Raw genomic sequence first — 24754 nt, 5'->3', positions numbered from 1 at the left:
AAGTCACTGACGTCCTTTCTGGCTCTGACGGTGGTGTGCTCATCTCCTAATCTCCCTGTGGCGTTAAATGCACTCTATTTGAAACTATGGAGCAGTTTGGGCTGTTGAAGATTCTATATCTAAAAGCTGCTGTTGGTGTACAGATTGAGGGTGAGGAAGTTGTGTCAGAAACGAGCGTACTATGCTTAAACAAAGGGGACTACAGTGGGATGAGGGCAGAGTCGGCTAAAGTAGACTTGAAACACAGACTAAACGGTGGCACAATTGAGGAACAGTGGAGGACTTTTAAGGAGCTCTTTCATCGTGCGCAACAAAAATATATTCCAGTGAAAAAGAAGGGTGGTAAGAGAAGGAATAACCAGCCGTGGATAACCAAGGAAATAAAGGAGAGTATCAAATCAAAGACCAATGCGTATAAGGTGGCCAAGGTTAGTGGGAAACTAGAAGATTGGGAAAATTTTAAACAACAGCAAAGAATGACTAAAAAAGCAATAAAGAAAGGAAAGATAGTTTACGAAGGTAAACTTGCGCAAAACATAAAAACAGATAGTAAAAGCTTTTACAGATATATAAAACAGAAAAGAGTGACTAAAGTAAATGTTGGTCCCTTAGAAGATGAGAAGGGGGATTTAAATAATGGGAAATGTGGAAATGGCTGAGACCTTAAACAATTATTTTGCTTCGGTCTTCACAGTGGAAGACACAAAAACCATGCCAAAAATTGCTGGTCATAGGAATGTGGGAAGGGAGGACCTTGAGACAATCACTATCACTAGGGACGTAGTGCTGGACAGGGTAATGGGACTCAAGGTAGACAAGTCCCCTGGTCCTGATGAAATGCATCCCAGGGTATTAAAAGAGATGGCGGAAGTTATAGCAGATGCATTAGTTATAATCTACCAAAATTCTCGACTCTGGGGAGGTACCAGTGGATTGGAAAGCAGCTAATGTGTAACGCCTCTGTTTTTAAAAAAAAAAAAAGGGGGCAGACAAAAGGCAGGTAACTATAGGCCGGTTAGTTTAACATCTGTAGTGGGGAAAATGCTTGAAGCTATCATTAAGGAAGAAATAGCGGGACATCTAGATAGGAATAGTGCAATCAAGCAGACGCAGCATGGATTCATGAAGGGGAAATCATGTTTAACTAATTTACTGGAATTCTTTGAGGATATAACGAGCATGGTGGATAGAGGTGTACCGATGGATGTGGTGTATTTAGATTTCCAAAAGGCATTCGATAAGGTGCCACACAAAAGATTACTGCAGAAGATAGAGGTACGCGGAGTCAGAGGAAATGTATTAGCATGGATGGAGAATTGGCTGGCGAACAGAAAGCAGAGAGTCGGGATAAATGGGTCCTTTTCGGGTTGGAAATCAGTGGTTAGTGGTGTGCCACAGGGATCGGTGCTGGGACCACAACTGTTTACAATATACATAGATGACCTGGAAGAGGGGACAGAGTGTAGTGTAACAAAATTTGCAGATGACACAAAGATTAGTGGAAAAGCGGGTTGTGTAGAGGACACAGAGGCTGCAAAGAGATTTAGATAGGTTAAGCGAATGGGCTAAGGTTTGGCAGATGGAATACAATGTTGGAAAGTGTGAGGTCATCCACCTTGGGGGGGAAAAAAAACAGTTAAAGGGAATATTATTTGAATGGGGAGAAATTACAACATGCTGCGGTGCAGAGGGACCTGGGGGTCCTTGTGCATGAATCCCAAAAAGTTAGTTTACAGGTGCAGCAGGTAATCAGGAAGGCGAATGGAATGTTGGCCCTCATTGCGAGAGGGATGGAGTACAAAAGCAGGGAGGTCCTGCTGCAACTGTATAGGGTATTGGTAAGGCCGCACCTGGAGTACTGCGTGCAGTTTTGGTCACCTTACTTAATGAAGGATATACTGGCTTTGGAGGGGGTACAGAGACGATTCACAAGGCTGATTCCGGAGATGAGGGGGCTACCTTTATGATAGATTGAGTAGACTGAGTCTTTACTCGTTGGAGTTCAGAAGGATGAGGGGTGATCTTATAGAAACATTTAAAATAATGAAAGGGATAGACAAGATAGAGGCAGAGAGATTGTTTCCACTGGTCGGGGAGACTAGAACTAGGGGGCACAGCCTCAAAATACGGGGGAGCCAATTTAAGGATTAAGCCAAGTTGAGAAGGAATTTCTTCTCCCAGAGGGTTGTGAATCTGTGGAATTCTCTGTCCAAGGAAGCAGTTGAGGCTAGCTCATTGAATGTATTCAAGTCACAGATATAGATTTTTAACCAATAAGGGAATTAAGGGTTACGGGGAGAGGGCGGGTAAGTGGAGCTGAGTCCACGGCCAGATCAGCCATGATCTTATTGAATGGCGGAGCAGGCTCGAGGGGGTAGATGGCCTACTCCTGTTCCTAATTCTTATGTTCTTATGTAGTAAGACTTGAAAAGTTTTCAAGCACCCTCTAATCTCCGATTAATTAACACATTAATAGCCCCAGCTTTCCATTCAGCTGTGTGCCACCGAGTGATCTGGACCTCTGCCCCCGCCTCCCCTCCCCTGTCCTTCTGGCTAGTTCCATGGGGGCCAGTGGCATGCTTCATAAAGCAGGGGTGGAAATATAGGAACCGGAGTAGGCCATTCGGCCCCTCGAGCCTGTTCCGCCATTGAATGAGATTGTGGTTAATCTGCGACCTAACTCCATATACACCCACCTCTGGCAGAACAGAGGAGGCTGAGGGGCGAGCTTATTGAGGTGTATAAAATTAGGGGCATTCAAAAGGGGCAGAGAAAAAGCAGGAAACTATAGACCAGTTAGCCTAACATCTGTGGTTGTGAAAATATTATAAAAGAAGCAGTAGCAGGACATTTGGAAAAGCAAAATTCAGTCAGGCAGAGTCAGCATGGATTTAGGAAGGGGAAGTCATGTTTGACAAATTTGCTGGCGTTCTTTGAGGATGTAATGAACAGGATGGATAAAGGTGAACCAGTGGATGTGGTGTATTTGAACTTCCAGAAGGCATTTGACAAGGTGCCACATAAAAAGTTACTGCTCAAGATAAAAGTTCACGGGGTTGGGGGTAATATATTAGCGTGGATAGAGGATTGGCTAACTGAGATAATGGGATAAATGGTTCATTCCCTGGTTGGCAACCAGTAACCAGTGGGGTGCTGCAGGGATCAGTGCTGGGACCCCAACTATTTACAATCTATATTAACGACTTGGAAGAAGGGACTGAGTGTAACGTAGCCAAGTTTTCTGACGATACAAAGATGGGAGGAAAAGCAATGTGTGAGGAGGACACAACAAATCTGCAAAAGGACATAGACAGGCTAAGTGAGTGGGCAAAAATTTGGCAGATGGAGTATAATGTTGGGAAGTGTGAGGGCATGCACTTTGGCAGAAAAAAAATCGAAGAGCAAGTTATTATTTAAATGGAGAAAGATTGTAAAGTGCTGCAGTACACCGGGACCTGGTGGGGGGTGGGGGGGGCGGGCGGGCGGGAGGTAGTACTTGTGCATGAAACACAAAAGGATAGTATGCAGGTACAGCAAGTGATCAGAAAGGCAAATGGTATCTTGGCCTTTATTGCAAAGGGGATGGAATATAAAAGCAGGGAAGTCTTGCTACAGTTATATAGGGTATTGGTGAGGCCACACCTGGAATACTGCGTGCAGTTTTGGTTTCCATATTTACGAAAGGATATACTTGCTTTGGAGGCAGTTCAGAGAAGGTTCACTCGGTTGATTCCGGGGATGAGGGGGTTGACTTATGAGGAAAGGTTGAGTAGGTTGGGCCTCTACTCATTGGAATTCAGAAGAATGAGAGGTGATCTTATCGAAACGTATAAGATTATGAGGGGGTTGACCAGGTGGATGCAGAGAGGATGTTTCCACTGATAGGGGAGACTAGAACTAGAGGGCATGATCTTAGAATAAGGGGCCGCCCATTTAAAACTGAAGTGAGGAGAAATTTCTTCTCCCAGAGGTTGTAAATCTGTGGAATTCGCTGCCTCAGAGCTGTGGAAGCTGGGACATTAAATAAATTTAAGACAGAAATAGACAGTTTCTTAAACGATAAGGGAATAAGTGGTTATGGGGAGCATGCAGGGAAATGGAGCTGAGTCCATGATAGGATCAGCCATGATCGTATTAAATGGCGGAGCAGGCTCGAGGGGCCGTATGGCCTACTCCTGCTCCTATTTATGTTCTTTGGATAGGATGGACCTATTCCCCTGGTCAATACCAGGGGGCATAGATTTAAAGTAAGGTTTAGAGGGGATTTGAGGGGAAGTTTCTTCACCCAGAGGGTGGTGGGGTCTGGAACTCATGGCCTGAAAGGGTGGTAGAGGCAGAAACCCTCACCACATTGAAAAAGTACTTGGATGTGCACTTGAAGTGCCGTAACCTACAGGGCTACGGACCAAGGGCTGGAAAGTGGGATTAGGCTGGGTGGCTCTTTGTCGGCCGGCGCGGACACGATGGGCCGAATGGCCTCCTTCCGTGTTGTAAATTTCTATGATATCCCTGAATGGGGTGAAGGAGATGTTCCACTGTGGGTCTCCATTTACTGCTTCCCCTGTACTAGACACAATATTAAAAACTATGCGTGTGAGCGAGATATGTGTCTCTTTCTTTCTTCCGGCTGCAAGTGGCCTTCTCTGTATTTCCTGCGTCACAAGAGTGACTGCACTTCAGAAGTACCTCGTTGACTGTTAAACGCTTTGGGACGTCCCGAGGTTGTGAAAGGCGCTACATTAATGCAGAATTCTGTTTACCTTTTACTGTGGCCTTGTCTATAACTGTGTCCCATCCTTTGCCTACTTTCTCTACAGACGAACTGTGGCGGAAGGGTAAGTACAGTGCATGAACTTCAATCACCTAACTCCTGGAGGTTAAATATCGCAAGCCGATGAAACATGTATAACCCCTCATGTCCATTTTCAACGCTGCACTCTGCACGGCTAACCATTGGTGTCTGGTTTCTCATCTCATTAAGGGCACCTTTTTTAAAGTGGTCATCGGTGTATTATATAACCATTTGCATTCTGTAAGTTACTTCATCATGGTCCTGTGTAACTCGATTCATGGGTCTGCTATTGGTGTCCTGTTTCTGCATCAATCAACATCGCTGGGTGTCTTCCAAGAGGAATTTTTACTAATTACTTATTTTACTCTTCACCAATGTCTTTTTTGTTCCATGGGCTACCTCAGCAATTTGTCGAAGGGTCATTTCTGGGGTTAAAACGTTGGTTCACTGTACCCTACAGATTGGCAAGTCCCTCGGCGTATCTCGGGATTTCACGCCAGCTCTTGGCTCCGGATGTCACAGGATCGTCTTCTGACCGCCCAGCCCCAGGCGCGGAGATATCCTGCAACACCGAGAGACAAGAACCCGCAGAGCTGATCCGGGAATCCTTCTGCAGGACTTCTGCGGAATGCAGTTGAAACGTCGGGTAGTTCAGGCTAGCGGAAATCATAGAACAGCACAGGAGGCGCCCATTTGGCCCATCCAGTCTGCACCGGCTCTTTCGAGGAGCGACTCAGTCAGTCCCACAGCCCCCTGCTCTTTCCCCATATCCTGACCATTTTTCCTCTTGCAAGTATTTATCCAATTCCCTTCTAGAGGCTGCTATTGAATCTGTATCCACCACCCTATCGGGAAGTGAGTTCCAAATCTCAGCCACTGTTGTATATAAATGTTGCCTCTGGTTCTTTTGCCAATCACCTTAAATCTGTGCCCTCGCATTATCGACCCTTCAGCCATTGGAAACACTGTCTCTTTATTTACTCTATCTAAATCCTTCATAAGAACATACAAACATTGTTATGCTCATAATAAAATAATGTAACTGAGTACTGTAGACTTGAGTCAGTGTGACCTTAGCTCCTTTATTCAAACTCCAGAGTGTTGGTACAGCATGGGAGGCCTGCTTATATACAGTGCTCCCAAGGGATGCTGGGATCCCTTGGACTCCAACAGGTATGCCCTCTGGTGGCGGTATTATACAGGTTACCTAGGGTTGCATACATAACAAACATAAGAAGTAGGAGTAGGCCCCTCGAGCCTGCTCCGTCATTTAATACGATCATGGTTGATCTGATCATGGACTCGGGTCCACTTCCCTGCCCATTCCCCATTACCCCTTAATCCCTTATCGGTTGAATAAATTTAAGACAGTTTTTTTTTAATGTCCCGGCTTCCACAGCTCTCTGAGGCAGCAAATTCCACAGATTTACATGATTTTGGACTCCTCAATCAAATCTCCTCTTGGCCTTCTCTGCTCCCAGGAGAACAAACCTGGCTTCTCCAGTCTGTCCATGTAGCTGTAGTCCCTCATCCCTGGGAACGTTCTAAAATGTTTCCCCAACTCGTCAGCCACATCTCGCCTACACACGGCACCCCTAACATGATAAAACATCCCAAGGCATCGAGGAGAAATGGATACCAAGCCGCAATGAGAGAGTTGAGAGACGTTGATTGAAAGCACGGGGTTTGAGATGGCTTATAAAGATGGGTAAAAGTAGCGGGAGGAATTTCCAGAGACTGCCTCTAGCTTCCGACGCACCCCACCCTCCCCTCCACCATTTTACTGTCCGAGGATGGAAGGGAGAGGGCTGGAATGCAGGGCTGCGGGAGGTTGTAGACCTGGGGGCGAGGGAGGAGGGAGATTTGTAAGTGCCAGTGGACATGTAAATGAGTGTGTGGATTTTGAATTCGAAGTATTGGGTTACATGACATTGGCCCAAACGGTAACGGATCAGCGCATATCACAATGGACAACCTTCTTTCCATTTGCTACATTACCCTTCATGTGCATTTGCCACATTACAGGGGCAGTTGAGCGTTGCCATACCTTCACTATGAAGCAGAAATTTTGCGTCTGTACAAAGTTGCATAGAAATATTACAATCGGCTGAAAAGGAGGCTTTTATTCCAACTATCTGGGCTGTATTCACACAATCCCAGGGGTGAAAGACCTGTGCTAATATGTTACTCCATGCATACAAACATAAAAACATAGAAAATAGGTGCAGGAGTAGGCCATTCGGCCCTTTGAGCCTGCACCACAATTCAATAAGATCATGGCTGATCATGCAACTTCAGTACCCCATTCCTGCTTTCTCTCCATACCCCTTGATCCCTTTAGCCGTAAGGGCCACATCTAACTCCCTTTTGAATATATCTAATGAACTGGCCTCAACAACTTTCTGCGGCAGAGAATTCCACAGGTTCACAACTCTCAGTGAAGAATTTTCTCCTCATCTCGGTCCTAAATGGCTTGCCCCTTATCCTTAGACCGTGACCCCCAGTTCTGGACTTCCCCAACATCGGGAACATTCTTCCTGCATCTAACCTGTCCAATCCCGTCAGAATTGTATATGTTTCTAGGAGATCCCCTCTCATTCTTCTAAATCCCAGTGAATATAAGCCTAGTCGATCCAGTCTTTCTTCACATGTCAGTCCTATCATCCCGGGAATCAGTCTGGTGAACCTTCGCTGTACTCCCTCAATAGCAAGAATGTCCTTCCTCAGATTAGGAGACCAAAACTGTACACAATATTCAAGGTGAGGCCTCACCAAGGCCCTGTACAACTGCAGTAAAGATCTCCCTGCTCCTATACGCAAATCCTCCCGCTATGAAGGCCAACATGCCATTTGCCGCCTTCACCGCAGTCTTGAGGGGAGAAACACACCAGTCCCGTGCACCCATTACCCCTGTGCTTGCTGACCTACATTGGCTCCCGGCTCAGCAATGCCTCAGATTTAAAATTCTTACCCTTGTGTTGAAATCCCTCCATGGCCTCATCTCTCGAGATCTCTGCACTTCTCCGGTTCTGGTCTCTTGTGCATCCCTGATTTCCTTCGTCCCACCATTGGTGGCTATGCCTTCGGCTGTCTGGGGTTCCAAGTTCTGGACTTCCCTCCCTGAACCGTTCCGCAACCCCCTCCTTTTTAAAACGCTCCTTAAACCCCACTCTTTGACATCACCTGTCCTAACATCCCTTGATATGGCTCGGTGTTAATTTCTGTCTGATTCTCTACCACAGAAAGTTGTTGAGGCCAGTTCATTAGATGTATTCAAAAGGGAGTTAGATGTGGCCCTTACGGCTAAAGGGATCAAGGGGTATGGAGAGAAAGCAGCAATAGGGTACTGAAGTTGCAAAAATGATCAGCCATGATCATATTGAATGGCGGTGCAGGCTCGAAGGACCGAATGGCCTACTCCTGCACCTATTTTCTATGTTTCCTATTTTCTATTATGCTCCCATGAAATGCCATGGGACATTTTATTACGTTAAAGGTGCACTATAAATGCAAGTTGTTACTCTGCCTCTCAGCCCCTAGATGTAAATTGCCATGTGATCACCTAATCACATGAGTAGGTTGGGCCACTACTCATTGGAATTCAGAAGAATGAGAGGTGATCTTATCGAAACGTATAAGATTATGAGGGGGCATCACAAGGTGGATGCAGAGAGGATGTTTCCACTGATGGAGGAGACCAGAATTAGGGGCATAATCTTAGAATAAGAGGCCGCCCATTTAAAACTGAGATGAGGAGGAATTTCTTCTGAGGGTTGTAAATCTGTGGAATTCACTGCCTCAGAGCTGTGAAAGCTGGGTCATTGAATAAATTTAAGACAGAGATAGACAGTTTCTTAACCGATAAGGGTTATGGGGAACGGGCAGGGAAGTGGAGCTGAGTCGATGATCGGATCAGCCATGATCGTATTAAATGGCGGAGCAGGCCCGAGGGGCCATATGGGCCTACTCCTGCTCCGATTTCTTATGTTCTTAATTGCCAAAAGCCAGTGTGCTAACCTCACCTCCCACCTCCCTCCAAACCGGCTCCGATCCGGGAGTACTGCGGGCTGCATAATCATTTGTAATGCAATTTATCGGCTGGCCATCAGCTACTTGGAAATGACATTTGGGATCATTTCAGCAAATACTCCTCATGGGAAACGTTCTCCTGAAACAATCTATAATCCCATCTCTGGGGAAAACAGGTGGGCGATTTTAGATGTTTAAACTCTGCTGGTATCTCCAGCGTCACCAGAATATCTCAATGTTCTGGGTGTAGGGGAGTTGTATACGGAAGGAGAGAGTGCTGTAGGGTTTCGAGCAGATATCTAGAAACATGGAAATTAGGAGCAGGAGCAGGCCATTCGGCCCTTCGAGCCTGCTCCGCCATTCGATAAGATCATGGTTGATCTTCTATCTCAACTCCACTTTCCCGCCCAATCCCCTTATCCCTGATTCCCTTAATATCCAAAAATCTATCGATCTCTGTCTTGAATATCCTCAACAACTGAGCCTCTACAGCCCTCTGGGGTAGAGAATTCCAAAGATTCACCACCCTGAGTGAAGACATTTCTCATCAGTCCTAAATGGCTGACCCATTATTCTAAGACTGTGACCCCTGGTTCTAGATTCCCCAGCCAGGGGGAAACATCCTCCCTGCATCTACCCTGGCAAGCCATGTATGAATTTTGTATGTTTCAATGAGATCACACCTCGTTTTTCTAAACTCTAGGGAATATCGGCCTCGTCTACTCAGTCTGACCTCGTAGGGATTCCACCATAGTGTCACATGTTAAATCCCTCGATGGGTTTGAATTGAATGGCCAAGAATTGGTGAGGAGGGGGCTTGTTTTCAGGCCTAGCAGTGAGTGGAGTTGTCTATCTTTTCCAGCATTGCTGCATCTGAGCTTGTGTCAGGAGCGTGGCTTATATTGTCGCAACGTCTCTGCTTTCAGACCTACACCGGCTCAATCCTGGTCGCAGTGAATCCCTACCAGCTGCTGCCCATCTACACGGCCGAACAGATCCGCTATTACACAAACCGCAAGATCGGAGAGATGCCACCTCACATCTTTGCCATCGCTGACAACTGCTACTTCAACATGCAACGCAACAACAAAGACCAGTGCTGTATTATAAGGTGAGTCCAGTGCGCCCCGTGGTGACGTCTCCCTGTGGCTGTAGTGAGAGAGTCAACCAATGGCAGCTTCCATTGGATAAAGTCCCTTCACCAGAATCATCAATAGGCAGTCCTTCAAAATCAAGGGTAACTTGCTTCCACGCCAAAAAGGCATGAGTTCACAGGTGTTTTGATGAAGGACCCGAACTACATCCAGAAGGGTGGAAGATTCCTGTGCGTGGATTTTTTTAACGTGCACACCAGCCACCACACAGGTTTGACAGAGCTAGGTCTTGGTCCAGTGGCAAGGATTAACCTCTGCTGCACGGACCTAGTGCAGTGTGGGCTGGCCCGTGCTGCCCCTGGCCCCCTGGCCCCGAACTCACGCCTCTCCTGAGCCCCGATCACACCCCTCACCAGAATAACACTTCCCTCATCATTATCGTAGGCAGTCCCTCAAAATCGAGGAAGACTTGCTTCCACTCTCAAAAGTGAGTTCTCGAGGGACTGAACAGTCCAATACGGGAATTACAGTCTCTGTCACGGGTGGGACAGACGGTGGTTGAAGGAAAGGGTGGGTGAGCACCATCTCAACAAAACCCCAGTCCTGCATGAGGTAGCAAAGGCCATCCGCCAGCTTAAGAGCAACAAGGCAACGGGAGCGGATGGAATCCCCGCTGAAACACTAAAGTATGGCGGAGAGGCACTCTTGGCACGAATGTATGACTTCATCTCTCTCATCTGGAAGGAGGAGAGCATGCCGGGAGATCTCAGAGATGCAGTAATCGTGACCATCTTTTTATTAAAAAAAAATGGGGGACAAGTCCGACTGCGGCAACTATAGAGGAATCTCCCTGCTCTTGTCCACTGGGAAAGTCATTGCTAGAATTCTCCTCGACCGTCTTCTCCCTGTGGCTGAGGAGCTCCTCCTGGAGTCACAGTGCGGATTGCATCCACTATGGGGTACAACGGGCATGATTTTTACAGCACGACAGCTGCAAGAAAAATGCACGGAACCGCATTGACCCTTGTATGTCCCTCATAGGCAGAGTACAGCTCACAGCCATCCACTGCAGAGCAGATCTCCAGTCGTCGTGGTTAACCCTCGCCACTGGATAAAGGCCTAGTTCTGTCAAGCCCGTGTGGTGGCTGATGTGCAACAGTCACCACATGTCAAAAAAAAAATCCACGCACAGGCATCTTCAACCCCTTCAATTGTAGTTCAGGACTGGAATATCATTGAAACATCTGTGAACTCGTGTGGAAGCAAGTCACCCTCGTTCGAGGGACCGCCTATGATGATATGACGACTCACAAGCAGAGTTGTCCAAGTTCAAGATCAACAAGGCAAGGTTCTGAAGGAGACTTTAAGAAACCAGCTTGACTCCAAATCTAAAGTGATCTGAGTGGAGTCACTTGGGGGGGGTCTGTTTGGGAAGATGGATTCAACCAAATTCAAACCACACTGGGTGTGGAATTCTTTCAGGCAGAACACTGGTGCACATCGAAGATTATCATCAATCACCAAATTTGTGTCTGCATGACATATATTTTGTTTGTTAACCTCATTGTGGGTGGCTGATGATCAAAACTCTGTATCTCGAGTTTCAGCATCCAAGACTGATGATGCTAAAAGTTAATGATTTGCCTCCCCTCCAACTGCCTAGTTGTGGGGTCTTCTTGGGCAGTCCCCCAGAGTCGAGGATGACTTGCTTCCACACTAATGCGTTCTCAGGTGACTCAGGATTCTGATGTGGGACCCACAGTCTCGGTCACAGGTGGGGCAGATGATGGTTGAAGGAACGGGTGGGTGGGGTGCTTGGGTTGACATGCGCTCCTTCCGCTGTCTGCGCTTGGCTTCCGCGTGCTCCCGGCGAAGAGCCTCGCCGCCTTCTCTGATACTTCTCCATTTTGAGCGGGCTTGGGCCCGGGATTCCCCAGAGTCGGTGGAGATGGTACACTTCTCCAAGGAGGCTTTGAGGGTGTCCTTGAAACGTTTCCTCTGCCCACCTGGGATTCGCTTGCCGTGTCGAAGCTCTGAGTAGAGCGCTTGTTTTTGGAGTCTGTCCGCATGCCCGATACTAATGTGGTCCCCCCAACGGAGCTGGTAGAGTGTGGTCAGTGCTTCGATGTTGGCCTGAGAGAGAACACTAACATTGCATCTGTCCTGTCGATGGATTTGCAGGATCTTGCGGAGGCAGCGTTGGTGGTACTTCTCCAGTGCTTTGAGATGACTGCTGTACATAGTCCATGTTTCTGAAGCATATAGGAGGGCGGGAATCACTACTGCTCTGTAGACCATGAGCTCGGTGCAGGGTTTGAGATCCTGGTTTTCAAACACGCTTTTCCTCAGGTGACTAAAGGCTGCACTGGCACACCGAAGGTGGTGTTGGACTTGGTCATCGATGTCTGCCCTTGTTGACGAGGTCAGCCAAGCACAACGGCCTCATTGTGTGGGGGGGTGGGGGGTGGTATCTGATCCTTGGTATCTGCCAACTAGGAATCCTGTGTCAGCTGTGGCTCAGTGGGTAGCACTCTCTGCTCCTGAGTCAGAAGGTCGTGGGTTCAAGTCCCACTCCAGAGGCTTGAGCACAAAAATCTAGGCTGACATTCCAGTGCAGTGCTGAGGGAGCGCTGCACTGTCGGAGGTGCCATCTTTCAGATGAGAAGTTAAACCGAGGCCCCGTCTGCCCCCTCAAGTGGATGTAAAAAATCCCATGGCACTATTTGGAAGAAGAGCAGGGAAATTATCCCTTGCTGATCTGGCCAATATCTATCCCTCAATCAACTTAACAAAAACAGATTATTACATTGCTGTTTGTGGGAGCTTGCTGTGCGCAAATTGGCAGCTGTGTTTCCCACATTACAACAGTGACTACAGTTCAAAATGACTTCATTGGCTGTAAAGCGCTTTGAGAAGTCCAGTGGTCGTGAAAGGTGCTATATAAATGCAAGTCTTTTCTTTTATGGCGTCAATTCCCAGGTTAATGTACATCTTTGCGGGAAGGCTATCTTTAATTCCTGTTGCTGTGAAAGGGGGAATAAGTATTTGAGTTCTATCCTGATCGAATGAGTATTGGGTGAAGGGTAGAGCTTGACTGCCCCCTGGTGGTTTGGAGGGTTCCCTACCTGTGGGATCAGGTTAACCTCTCCAGCTTTGGCCTATCCAAGGTTAAAAGGAGGTTTGGTGACTGATCCTTCTGACCTGAAAGTGTTCGACTGCTACAGGTAATATAGTAGCTGATTTAGTAAATGTCATGTGCCAGCTAAAAGAGTATTAAAAGAAAAAGATTGCCCTTTTTTTGTAGGAAAAAAGGCCAGTTTTCGTACTGTAAAATCAATTGCTGTAGTACTTTGAGATGGGCAAAAGCAGGACTTTGAAATAGGTGAATGCTTTCTTCCCTTAATGCTAGATACCAAGAAATTGCACGCAGGCTGTGTGACCAATGTTGCTTGTGGCCCAAGAATAGGGATTCCATTGTATAATATATAATTCCTGCATTTTAACTCGCTGGCGTGTGTGTGGTCCAGGGGGAAATATGTGTTGGCCGTCAAATAGGTCAGAATTCTGTTGGATGGGAAAAGGGTTCTTGAGTAATGGATTTCTGCTGCAATCTCCGTTTCCCCCCACCTGTCCTGGGGGTCCTGCTCTGATCTCCCTCCCCACCTGCCCAGGAGTCTGGGTCCGATCTCCGTCCCCACCTGTCCCGGGGGTCCCACTCCAATCTCCGTCCCCACCTGCCCAAGTTCCTGCTCCGATCTCCGTCCTCCACCTGCCCAGGGTCCAGCATTTTGCCACCTTTAAAAGAATGTATCCTCCGACATGCAAAAAGTATAGGCTTCACTCCTCCCTTGCTTTTGCACTGATGTTGTAAAGGGATGTAGACTTCCGTGTGGGCTTATGAGCCCCGTTGCACAATTTTGGTTCCAGGGCAAGGGTTCGAATGCAAAGCTTAATCCATGTCCATTGTTTGTGTTTTTTTTCTTTAGTGGAGAGTCTGGAGCCGGGAAAACGGAGAGCACCAAACTCATCCTGCAGTTCCTGGCCGCTATTAGTGGCCAGCACTCGTGGATCGAACAGCAAGTGCTTGAGGCAAACCCCATTCTGGAAGGTGAGCTGCAGAAATCCTGGTAATCCGAGATGTGATCCTGAGCTATTGGTCCTGTAATGTCTACCAGAGACCACTGACCTCCCTATCAGAGCTGGATGGAAGGAACGTGAATTTTTGTACAACGTACATTTTAATATCCTCAAAGTAGTGGCCCTACCGATTGTTTCCATGTACTTGATCTACTTTTGATATATTCCGCCTTGCTGTAGGGTCGACGATAACAACAACTTGTGCTTACATCGCACCTTTCACATAAAAAGATATTTGGGGAGGTGGAAAGTCTAGAGCTTGGGGCCCAGGCAGCTGAAGGCACGGCCGCCGATGGTGGAGCGATTTTAAATTTGGGGATGTGCAAGAAGTCAGAATTGGAGGAACGCAGTGATCTTGAAGGGTTGTAGGGCTCGGGGAAGTTACAGATAGGGAAGAGGCGAGGGCCAGGCAGGGATTTGAAAACGAGGATGAGAATTTTGAAATTGAGGCGTTGCTGGACCGGGAGCCAATGTAGGTCAGCGAGCACAGGGGGTGATAGGTGAGCGGGGCTTGGTGCGAGTTAGGACACGGGCAAATAAGGGTTTTGGATCAGCTCAAGTTGACGGAGGCCGGCAAGAGGGAGGCCGACCAGGAGAGCATTGCAATGGTACGTACTGCACATTATTCCCCAGTTGCAAAGGTAACCTACCCCTGGGCCTCATCACTGCAACTTCTAAGTGAGTTTTGCACTCTGAGAGAAGTCCAACTAGATATACTGCTCACTCTATATTGATGAACATCAAATATAAAACGATGTAAATAAATACATTTAAATGAAGGAGGCATGGATTTGTTAAAGGTAAATCGTGTTTAACCAACCTGATTGAGTTTTTTGATGAGGTAAGAGAGGGTTGATGAGGGTAATGCGGTTGACATGGTGTACATGGATTTCCAAAAGATGTTCGACAAAGTGCCAGCAAAGTTGAAGCCCATGGAATAAAAGGGACAGTGGCAGCATGGATATGAAATTTTACTGAGTGACATGAAACAGAGAGTAGTGGTGAATGATAAACAGTTACAAGAATGATTCCAGGAATGATAGACTGGAGAAGTTGGGGTTGTTCTCCTTGGAGCAGAGAAGGTTGAGAGGAGATTTGATCGAGGTGTTCAAAATCATGAGGGGTCTGGACAGAGTAGATAGAGAGAGACTGTTCCCATTGGCAGAAGGGTCGAGAACCAGAGGACACAGATGTAAGGTGATTGGCAGAAGAACCAAAGGTGATGTAAGAAAAAACATTTTTAAGCAGCAAGTGGTTAAGATCTGGAAAGCACTGCCTGAAAGGGGAGGCAAACTCATAAGAACATAAGAAATAGGAGCAGGAGTAGGCCATTTGACCCCTTGAGCCTGCTCCGCCATTCAATAAGATCATGGCTGATCTGATCATGGACTCGGCTCCACTTCCCTGCCTGCTCCCCATAACCCTTTATTCCCTTATCGCTCAAAAATCTGTCTATCTCTGCCTTAAATATATTCAATGACCCAGCCTCCACAGCTCTCTGGGGCAGAGAATTCCACAGATTTACAACCCTCTGAAAGAAGAAATTCCTCCTCATCTCAGTTTTAAATGGGCAACCCCTTATTCTGAGACTTTCTCCCCTCGTTTTAGTTTCCCCTACGAGTGGAAATATCCTCTTTGCATCCACCTTGTCGAGCCCCCTCAGAATCTTATGTTTCGATTAGATCATCTCTCATTCTGAAGTCCAATGAGTATAGGCCCAACCTACTCAACCTATCCTCATAAGTCAACCTCCTTCACACAAGAGATTAATGTGCAAAGTTAAAGCACATGGGATTGGGGGTAGTGTGCTGACATGGATTGAGAACTGGTTGTCAGACAGGAGCAAAGAGTAGGAGTAAATGGGTACTTTTCAGAATGGCAGGCAGTGACTAGTGGGGTACCGCAAGGTTCTGTGCTGGGGCTTCAGCTGTTTACACTGTACAGTAATGATTTAGACGAGGGGATTAAATGTAGTATCTCCAAATTTGCGGATGACTAAGTTGGGTGGCAGTGTGAGCTACGAGGAGGATGCTATAAGGCTGCAGAGTGACTTGGATAGGTTAGGTGAGTGGGCAAATGCATGGCAGATGAAGTATAATGTGGATAAATGTGAGGTTATCCACTTTGGTGGTAAAAACAGAGAGACAGACTATTATCTGAATGGTGACAGATTAGGAAAAGGGGAGGTGCAACGAGACCTGGGTGTCATGGTACATCAGTCATTGAAGGTTGGCATGCAGGTACAGCAGGTGGTGAAGGCAGCAAATGGCATGTTGGCCTTCATAGCGAGGGGATTTGAGTACAGGAGCAGAGAGGTGTTACTACAGTTGTACAGGGCCTTGATGAGGCCACACCTGGAGTATTGTGTACAATTTTGGTCTCCTAACTTGAGGAAGGACATTCTTGCTATTGAGGGAGTGCAGCGAAGGTTCACCAGACTCATTCCCGAGATGGTGGGACTGACCTATCAAGAAAGACTGGATCAACTGGGCTTGTATTCACTGGAGTTCAGAAGAATGAGAGGGGACCTCATAGAAACGTTTAAAATTCTGACGGGTTTAGACAGGTTGGATGCAGGAAGAATGTTCCCAATGTTGGGGAAGTCTAGAACCAGGGGTCACAGTCTAAGGATAAGGGGTAAGCCATTTAGGACCGAGATGAGGAGAAACTTCTTCACCCAGAGAGTGGTGAACCTGTGGAATTCTCTACCACAGAAAGTAGTTGAGGCCAATTCACTAAATATATTCAAAAGGGAGTTAGATGAAGTCCTTACTACTAGGGGGATCAAGGGGTATGGCGAGAAAGCAGGAAGGGGGTACTTAATTTGCATGTTCAGCCATGAACTCATTGAATGGCGGTGCAGGCTAGAAGGGCCGAATGGCCTACTCCTGCACCTATTTTCTATGTTTCTATCTCAGGAATCAACCTAGTGAACCTTCTCTGAACAGCCTCCAATGCAAGTATATCCTTCCTTAAATATGGAGACCAAAACTCTACGCAGTACTCCAGGTGTGGCCTCACCAATACCCTGTACAGTTGTAGCAGGACTTCTCTGCTTTTATACTCTCTCCCCCTTGCAATAAAGGCCTTCCTGATTACTTGCTGTGCCTGCATACTAATTTTTTGTGTTTCAATTTTATCGATCAATAAGGAGTTGGATAAGTATCTGAAGGAAGAATTGTTGCAGGGCTACGGGGAAAGGGACAGGGGGAGTGGGACTAGCTTAGAGTCGGTACAGGCTCGACGGGCCGAATGGCCTTCTGTGCTGTAACCATTCTCTGAGGCCGGGGAAAGAGAGCCAGAGTATAGGAGTAGGACAAATAAAGTGGCAAGCAGCCGGAAGCTCGAGGTGACGCTTGCAGACTGAATGGAGGCTTTCAGTAAATCTGGGTTTGGTCTTCCCGATGTACAGGAGACCGACAATCCGTGTTTGTGTGTGTGTGTGTGTGTGCGCGCCACCTGTGGTTCAGAGTGAATTACTGCACCCTCGTGACCTGACCACCCTGCATTATTTTAATTTTTTTGCCTCAGCCTTCGGGAATGCTAAAACTATCCGGAACGATAATTCCAGCCGTTTTGGGAAATATATCGACATCCATTTTAACAAGCGAGGGGCCATCGAAGGAGCCAAAATTGAGCAATATCTTCTGGAGAAATCCCGGGTCTGTCGGCAGGTAATGTGTGGGGGAATCGAACGCGTTACAGCGGAGGAGGTAATCTTTGGGTTGAAGAATCTTATCTCTTACTGCAAATAGTCCAACTTTTTACACCTATTCAAGCTGCAGAAGGAGGAAAAGAAATACCTGTTTTTTTTTTTTAAATCAATGATTTCCCTATGTTTTTTTAAAATATTTTGGTCTCCAGTCGTCTTGGGTAACCCTTGCCACTGGACCAAGACCTCGCTCTGTCGAGCCCCGTGTGGTGGCTGGTGTGCAACGGTCACCCCACGTTAAAAAAATCCACGCACGGGCATCTTCCATCCTTCAGGATGTAGTTCGGGATCTGGAATATTAGGTCCTTCATTGAAACACCTGTGAGCTCATCCCTTTTTGGTGTTTTGAGGGACTGCCGATGATGATGATGATACTGACCATTCCCAGGTATAGGAGGTAGGAAAGTAAAGCTCATGCTATAGTGTATGAAATGATGCAATGAACTCTACCGTAAGCCAATGACCAGGCGTAACCTGGTCAGTCTTTAATGGCCTCCAGAAGTGAAGATACAAAGGTGAAGTTCAGCTTGTATAGCGGGCCCAGCAAGAGTGTACCTATGACCCTAGGACCTCCGACGGTAGTGCCCTCTGGTGGTGGGCAGACCTTATGTACATACATTACGCACGTTAGGTCCTGTATCGGGGCAATGTTGGTTTAAGAAAGTTCTGGGATCGTTCCATTGTGTCTAAAAGAGTTGGGACTCTACACTTTAGAGAAGCGTGGACTTATGGGTGATCTGATCGAAGATTATAAGATGGCGAAGGGAATAGACTGGCCCAGAAATCCCGGTTTCTCCTTCCCGCGGGCGTTCGACTGGATTCTAGAAAAAAGATGCGCGCCTACCTGTTCCTGCTGCGCCCACGCGAGTTCCCAGTCCTGAGACCTCCGCTGACTGCGTGTTACAGCGCGTGCACGTCAGGACATGTGCCGGGCTGGAGTCACATGGCTCTGGGCAGCCAATCAGGTAAAGTATGTTCTCATTCATAACAATGGGAACTCCGTAAGTTGCAATTCCCATTATTGTGAATGAGAAACCCACCCCCCCACCCCCACCCCGCCCAAACACAACGCTAATAAAAATACACAACATATTTAACATTCATTTAAATTAGTTACTTATGTATTATTAAAAATGTTTTTCCAATTTTTAAAAAGTTTTTTTTAATTATACTTTAAAATAAATTTAACGTGGGCAGGGTTTTAAAAAAAAATAAAGTATGTTTTTAAAATTTTATTTTTTTTATGTTACAAGTGTGTTTTACAACTGTTACGCCTGTAAAAGTAGGCTATGCTTTTATCAGGTGCAAGAGTTTTCAGGACATCCGCTGGCCAAGATGTCGGTAAATACTGCAATCTTGGCCTTGTGCATGTCCCGGATGTGGAGATGCGTTGGCTCTGTCAGGCTCCAGCTTGACAATTCGGAAAAGCCGGTTTTCAGCACATGCACATTGTGCGCTGAAAACCGGCTTTTGCGATGCTTTCCCGGGTCCATACACGCTCCGTACACATTCCGTACGGACCCGGGGAGGCTGGGATTTCAGGGCCGTTATGTTCCAGTTGACCGTTCCAATTAAATAGGTTAGAGGACCTATTTAATTGGTCGCAAATTTAAGTTGTATGAGGGCCAGATCGAGGTTAGACGTCAGGAGGCAGTTCTTTTCCCAGAAGACCTCTGGAGCAGGCTACCGTCTCGTGCTGTGGACGCTGATTCGCTGAATTCGTTCAAGCGAGAGCAGGACCTGTTACTAGCTGGGGGCGGAGATCACCATCAGAGCAGGCCCGGGGAGCAGAAGGAGCAGCATGGCGGCATAACACTGCAGGGAGCAGCACGAGCTGGAGCAGGAGAGCAACGGCAGTGAAGAGTGACCTCATCAAGGTCCAGGTCGGTGATTGGAGCATGGGCGGGAGCAGGAGCGGCGAGGTCGGGGCGAAGGAGCAGCGAGAGATTGTAGGGGGACGTGATCGGGGCCCGGGAGGGGCGAGGGCCCCAGGGACAGCACGGGCCCAGCCCACACTGCGATATGTGTGCGCACTAGGTCCGTGCAGCAGAGCAGGTCTCCAGTTGTCCTGGTTAACCCTTGCCACTGGACCAAGACCTAGCTCTGTCAAGCCCGTGTGGTGGCTGGTGTGCAACGGCCACCCCACGTTAAAAAAATCCACGCACAGGCATCTTCCACCTTCAGGATGTAGTTCAGGACCTGGAATTTTAGATCCTTCATTGAAACATGTGTTAACTTTTTGACGTGGAAGCAAGTCATCCTCGATTTGAGGGACTGCCTATGATGATGAGATCATTTAATTTAAAAGATAAGGTACTGCGTGAATTATCAGGACCAGAGTGGTAATCTGGGCTAGTTTTTCACTGTGTAAGGGAGGTCGGAGAGAAAATTCCTAGATTTTATTCCCCCTGTCATGTGTGTATGCTTGGGTTTACTAGCCACCAGGTGGTGCCACTGTCGGAGGTCATTGGGCTGTGCGCACATGTGTGCAGCCCAGGTATAAAAGGCCAGCCATCTTGTAATGTAATCACTTTGGGCCCTGATAAAGTAGAGCCAGGTTTGTACCTGTTCGGAGTTTACAATATTCAGTCTATTGAGTTATGGCATACACAACACCCTCCCCCCAACCCCGCCCCAAATTGGCCTGGGTTTTTATCTGTTTCTTTGCCTCTCAGGAGATCACATGGTTTTGGGTTTCAGATGACACCACGATGCGGGACAGGCTGACTGGACCAGAGTGGCTTTCCCTGCCCATCATTGTTCGTATAGTCGTCTATCCACGCTCTGCGTGTCATAACCAGAGAAACAGCAACTACAGAAAGCAGAGCGACACATCCAACCTGCATAACTTGCAACCTTTTCACAGCTTAATTATAAACTCTAATTTCAGCCTTGTATCTCGCACATCACACGTTAAATGTTTAGCGTGGTGCATTAAATCTGTTCAAAACTTCAGATTGCCTGGAATAAACATCTCCTTTCAGTCACCAAAGGTGGCAGCCGAGTTGGATTTGGGACATGGTGGTCAGATTGCTCATAGGAAAAGAAAAGACTTGCATTTCTGTAGTGCCTTTCCCGACCACCAGGCATGACGAAGCGCTTTACAGCCAATAAAGTACTTTTTGAGGCGTGGTCACTGTTGTAATGTGCGACACGTGGCAGTCAATTTGCGTACAGCAAGCTCCCCACACACAGCAATGTGACAATGACCAGATAATCAGTTTAGTGATGTTGATTGAGGGACATTGGTTAGGACACCGGGGATAACTCCCCTCGCTCCTCTTCGAAACTGTGGCCGTGGGATCTTTTACGTCTACTTGGGAGGGCAGAAGGGACCTCGGTTTAGCGTTTCATCTGAAAGACGGCATCTCCGGCGGTGCGGCGCTCCCTCGGCACTGCCCCCTCCGGCGGTGCGGCGCTCCCTCGGCACTGCCCCCTCCGGCGGTGCGGCGCTCCCTCGGCACTGCCCCCTCCGGCGGTGCGGCGCTCCCTCGGCACCGCCCCTCCGGAGGTTCGGCGCTGCCCCTACGGCGGCCAGCGCTCCCTCGGCACGGCGCTCCCTCAGCTCTGCCCTTCCGGTAGATTGGGAGAGGGTCGGTAACCAGAGGACGCAGATTTAAGATCATTGGCAAAAGAACCAGGGGACAGAGGAGACTTTTTTAAAGCAGCGAGTTGTTGTGATCTGGAACACGCTGCCTGAAAGGGTGGTGGAAGCAGAATCAATCGTAACTTTTTCAAAATGGAATTGGATAAATAGCTGAAAAGGAAACATTTGCAGGACTATGGGGAAAGAGCGGGGTTGTGGGACTAATGGGATCGCTCGTTCAAAGAGCCGGCGCAGGCACGATGGGCCGAATGGCGGCCTCCTGTGCTGTGTCGTTCTACGGCTGAGAAGGTATGTGAGGGCCATTGAGTGAAAGGCAAGGTGGACAAAAATAGCAAGATGGAAAGAATGTTGGCGTGTGAGCTGATCAGAGATATATGAACACTGCTTTTGTTTTAGTCCAAGGGACTCGAGGGTTCATTACCCGAGGTGACGATCGACAAGCTGACCTGTCAGTTGTGTTGATTTTGTGTCCTTCTGGAATGTGGGTGATTTTCCCTTTCATGCTCCTGCAGGCTGACGGGGAGAGGAACTACCACATCTTCTACTGTATGCTGATGGGAATGAGCCTGGACCAGAAAAAGAAACTCAGCCTGGGGAAAGCTACCGATTACATCTACTTGACCATGGTGAGCCCTGGCGCACTGATTGGATGGTGTGATGGAGGAAAAGGAGGGGTGGAAGGAGGGATGGGGGAGAGGAGGGAGGGGGGAGGTGCTGATCAATTGAGTAATGTGTGACATTACAGGCATTGATCTCGAGAGGGTACAGGAGTGTGCAATAAAAGTGATTTATGAATATCCAGGGCCATAAAGGAAGAAGGTTAAGGAAGATGGGATTTGGAAAAAAAGGAGATTTCGGGTGACATAATTGAAGTTGCAGATTATGAACGGAATTGCTTACAGTGGCGAAGGGTTTGAATGCCAGAAGACAAGTTAAAATGAGTAAAATCAGTTGGAAGGCAAGTCCTATGCAGCCATTGTCATAAAACTCAACACTCAACTGGACACTCTCTTGATTCCACTTCCACACCTGTCCCAGCAGCTGGGGAAAGAAAGTGCTCACCTGCTTTACATTGTCTAACCAACAAATTAATGGGAGTAATTATCATCAGCCTCACTGCCCCTCCACCCTCAAACAAAGGTCTGGTGAACCAGATCACCCAGCCCATTGTGGTGCTGCTCAAATTTTGTCCTGTTGAGATGCGTCAGTTGCTCTAAGACACATGGGGTCAGTTACTCTGTAATATACGCAGGGGTCAATTAGTGTACAATATACACAAGGGGTCACTTGCTCTATAAGAAACATGGGGTCAGTTACTCTAATATACACAGGGGGTCAGTTACTCTGTAATATACACTGGGGTCCTGCAACAGACTGGCCATCCCCTCTACCACCTTCCTGCCCAAATTGCAGGCATTAGAAACCGGAGTCCCAGAGCTGGATGAGACTTTCAATTGCCCTGTGGCTTGTAATGTAATAAATCCAAGTATAATGACAAGCCAGCCAGTAGCTGTAACGTCAATTTTATAGGCTTTCTTGAAGTTTGGGTTCCCTTGTGACCAGCTTGGATCTCGCTGGTCTGGATCAAGATTGATGGACGCCTTGTTTTAAACCGGCACTTCTACTAAGTAGCTTGTGTTGTCAGAGAGCTAGTGAATCCAGCAAACAGACAACCGAACTCTTGTTCAATCAGCTTTGCTTTGATCTTTTTGCTTTCCCAGCCCATTGCAGCCAGCAGGCTGCACCAATCCCAGTTGAGAAGTTACCCAGTGATTTCTGTAGCACTTTTCACCTCAGGACGGGCCACAGCACTTTACAGCCAATGAATTACTTTCCAAGTTTAGTCACTGTTGTAATGTAGGAAATGTGTACAGCAAGCTGCCACAAACAGCAATGTGATGATGACTAGATCTCTTTTTTTTTTTTGATTGAGGGATAAATATTGTCCAGGACACCGGGGAGATCTCCCTTGCTCTTCGAAATAGTGCCACGGGATCTTTTACATCTACCCGAGAGGGCAGACGAGGCCTTGGTTGAACGTCTCATCCGAAAGACGGCACCTCCGACAGTGCAGCACTCCCTCAGCACTGCACTGAAGTGTCAACCTGGATTTTTGTTCTTCAGTCTTTGGTGGGACTTGAACCCACAACCTTCTGACTCTGAGGCGAGAGTGCTGCCCACTGAGCCACGGCTGACACTTCCAATGAGACAATCCCCGATGTTGTGACTCTCCAGATTACCCGCCTTCGCTCCTCTCGCACTCATTCAGTGCGTGCTGGAGATTCCACACTATCGAGGGTAATAGTACTTGTGTGGGGACTTGCAAGCGTGAATGAGTGCCTTCGTGCTGCGCCCCAACACATTGGAGCTGCAATATGCTCCTGTGCCCTGCCACCGCGCACAGTTATAAACTCTGCCTGTTTTAAGGTAGAATATTAAAATCCAGAATCTCTCCTGTAAACTCAGTCATAAGCTCACTCTCTGCATATGATTACATGGGAATTCTCTGCCCCAGAGAGCTGTGGAGGCTGAGGCATTGAATATATTCAAGGCTGAGCTAGACAGATTCTTGAACTATTGGAGAGTCGAGGGTTATGGGGAACAGGCAGGGAAGTGGAGTTGAGGCCAAGATCAGATCAGCCGTGATCTTATTGAATGGCGGAGCAGACTCGAGGAGCCAAATGGCCGACTCCTGCTCCTATTTCTTATATTCTTCTGTTCTTGGGCCATTGAGCCTCTCGAGCCTGTTCCGCCATTCAGTGAGATCATGTATCTTAACTCCATTTACCCACCTAGTTCCATAACCCTTGATAACTTTTCCTGGTCCCGGCGGATTGGAAAACTGCAAATGTAATGCCCCTATTTAAAAAAAGGAGGCAGACAAAAAGTAGGCTAACTGGTCTATAGTTTCCTAACATCTGTCGCTGGGAAAATGCTGGAGTCCATTATTAAGGAAGCAGTTGCGGGACACTTGGAAAAGCATAATTCAATCAAGCAGAGTCAGCATGGTTTTATGAAAGGGAAATCATGTTTGACAAATTTGCTGGAGTTCTTTGAGGATGTAACGCACAGGGTGGATAAGAGGGAACCAGTGGATGTGGTGTATTTGGATTTCCAGAAGTAATTCGATAAGATGCCACATAAAAGTTTACTACACAAGATAAAAGTTCACTGGGCTGGGGGTAATATATTAGCATGGATAGAGGATTGGCTAACTAACGGAGAACAGTGAGTCAGGATAAATGGGTCATTTCCGGTTGGCAAACAGTAACTAGTGGGGTGCCGCAGGGATCGGTGCTGGGTCCTCAACTATTTACAATCTATACTAATGACTTGGATGAAGGGACCGAGTGTAATGTAGCCAAATTTGCTGATGATACAAA

General features: G+C 47.4%; 1 protein-coding gene across 1 annotated transcript in view; it reads left to right on the top strand.

Annotated features, from left to right (window-relative positions):
* Positions 1-24754, top strand: part of myo7aa (myosin VIIAa) — a 253612-nt gene that overhangs the window by 42899 nt on the left and 185959 nt on the right. Inside the window, exons 4-8 of the mRNA XM_070892552.1 lie at positions 4818-4835; positions 9748-9932; positions 13902-14023; positions 17584-17726; positions 21884-21997. Coding sequence (XP_070748653.1) covers positions 4818-4835; positions 9748-9932; positions 13902-14023; positions 17584-17726; positions 21884-21997 — 582 coding nt within the window. The remainder of the gene's footprint in view (positions 1-4817; positions 4836-9747; positions 9933-13901; positions 14024-17583; positions 17727-21883; positions 21998-24754) is intronic.

The sequence above is a fragment of the Pristiophorus japonicus genome, chromosome 10 (assembly GCF_044704955.1).
Source record: "Pristiophorus japonicus isolate sPriJap1 chromosome 10, sPriJap1.hap1, whole genome shotgun sequence".
Classification (NCBI taxonomy): Eukaryota; Metazoa; Chordata; class Chondrichthyes; family Pristiophoridae; genus Pristiophorus; species Pristiophorus japonicus.
Note: the sequence above shows the minus strand (reverse complement) of the source record. Positions and strands in the feature narration are given on the sequence as shown.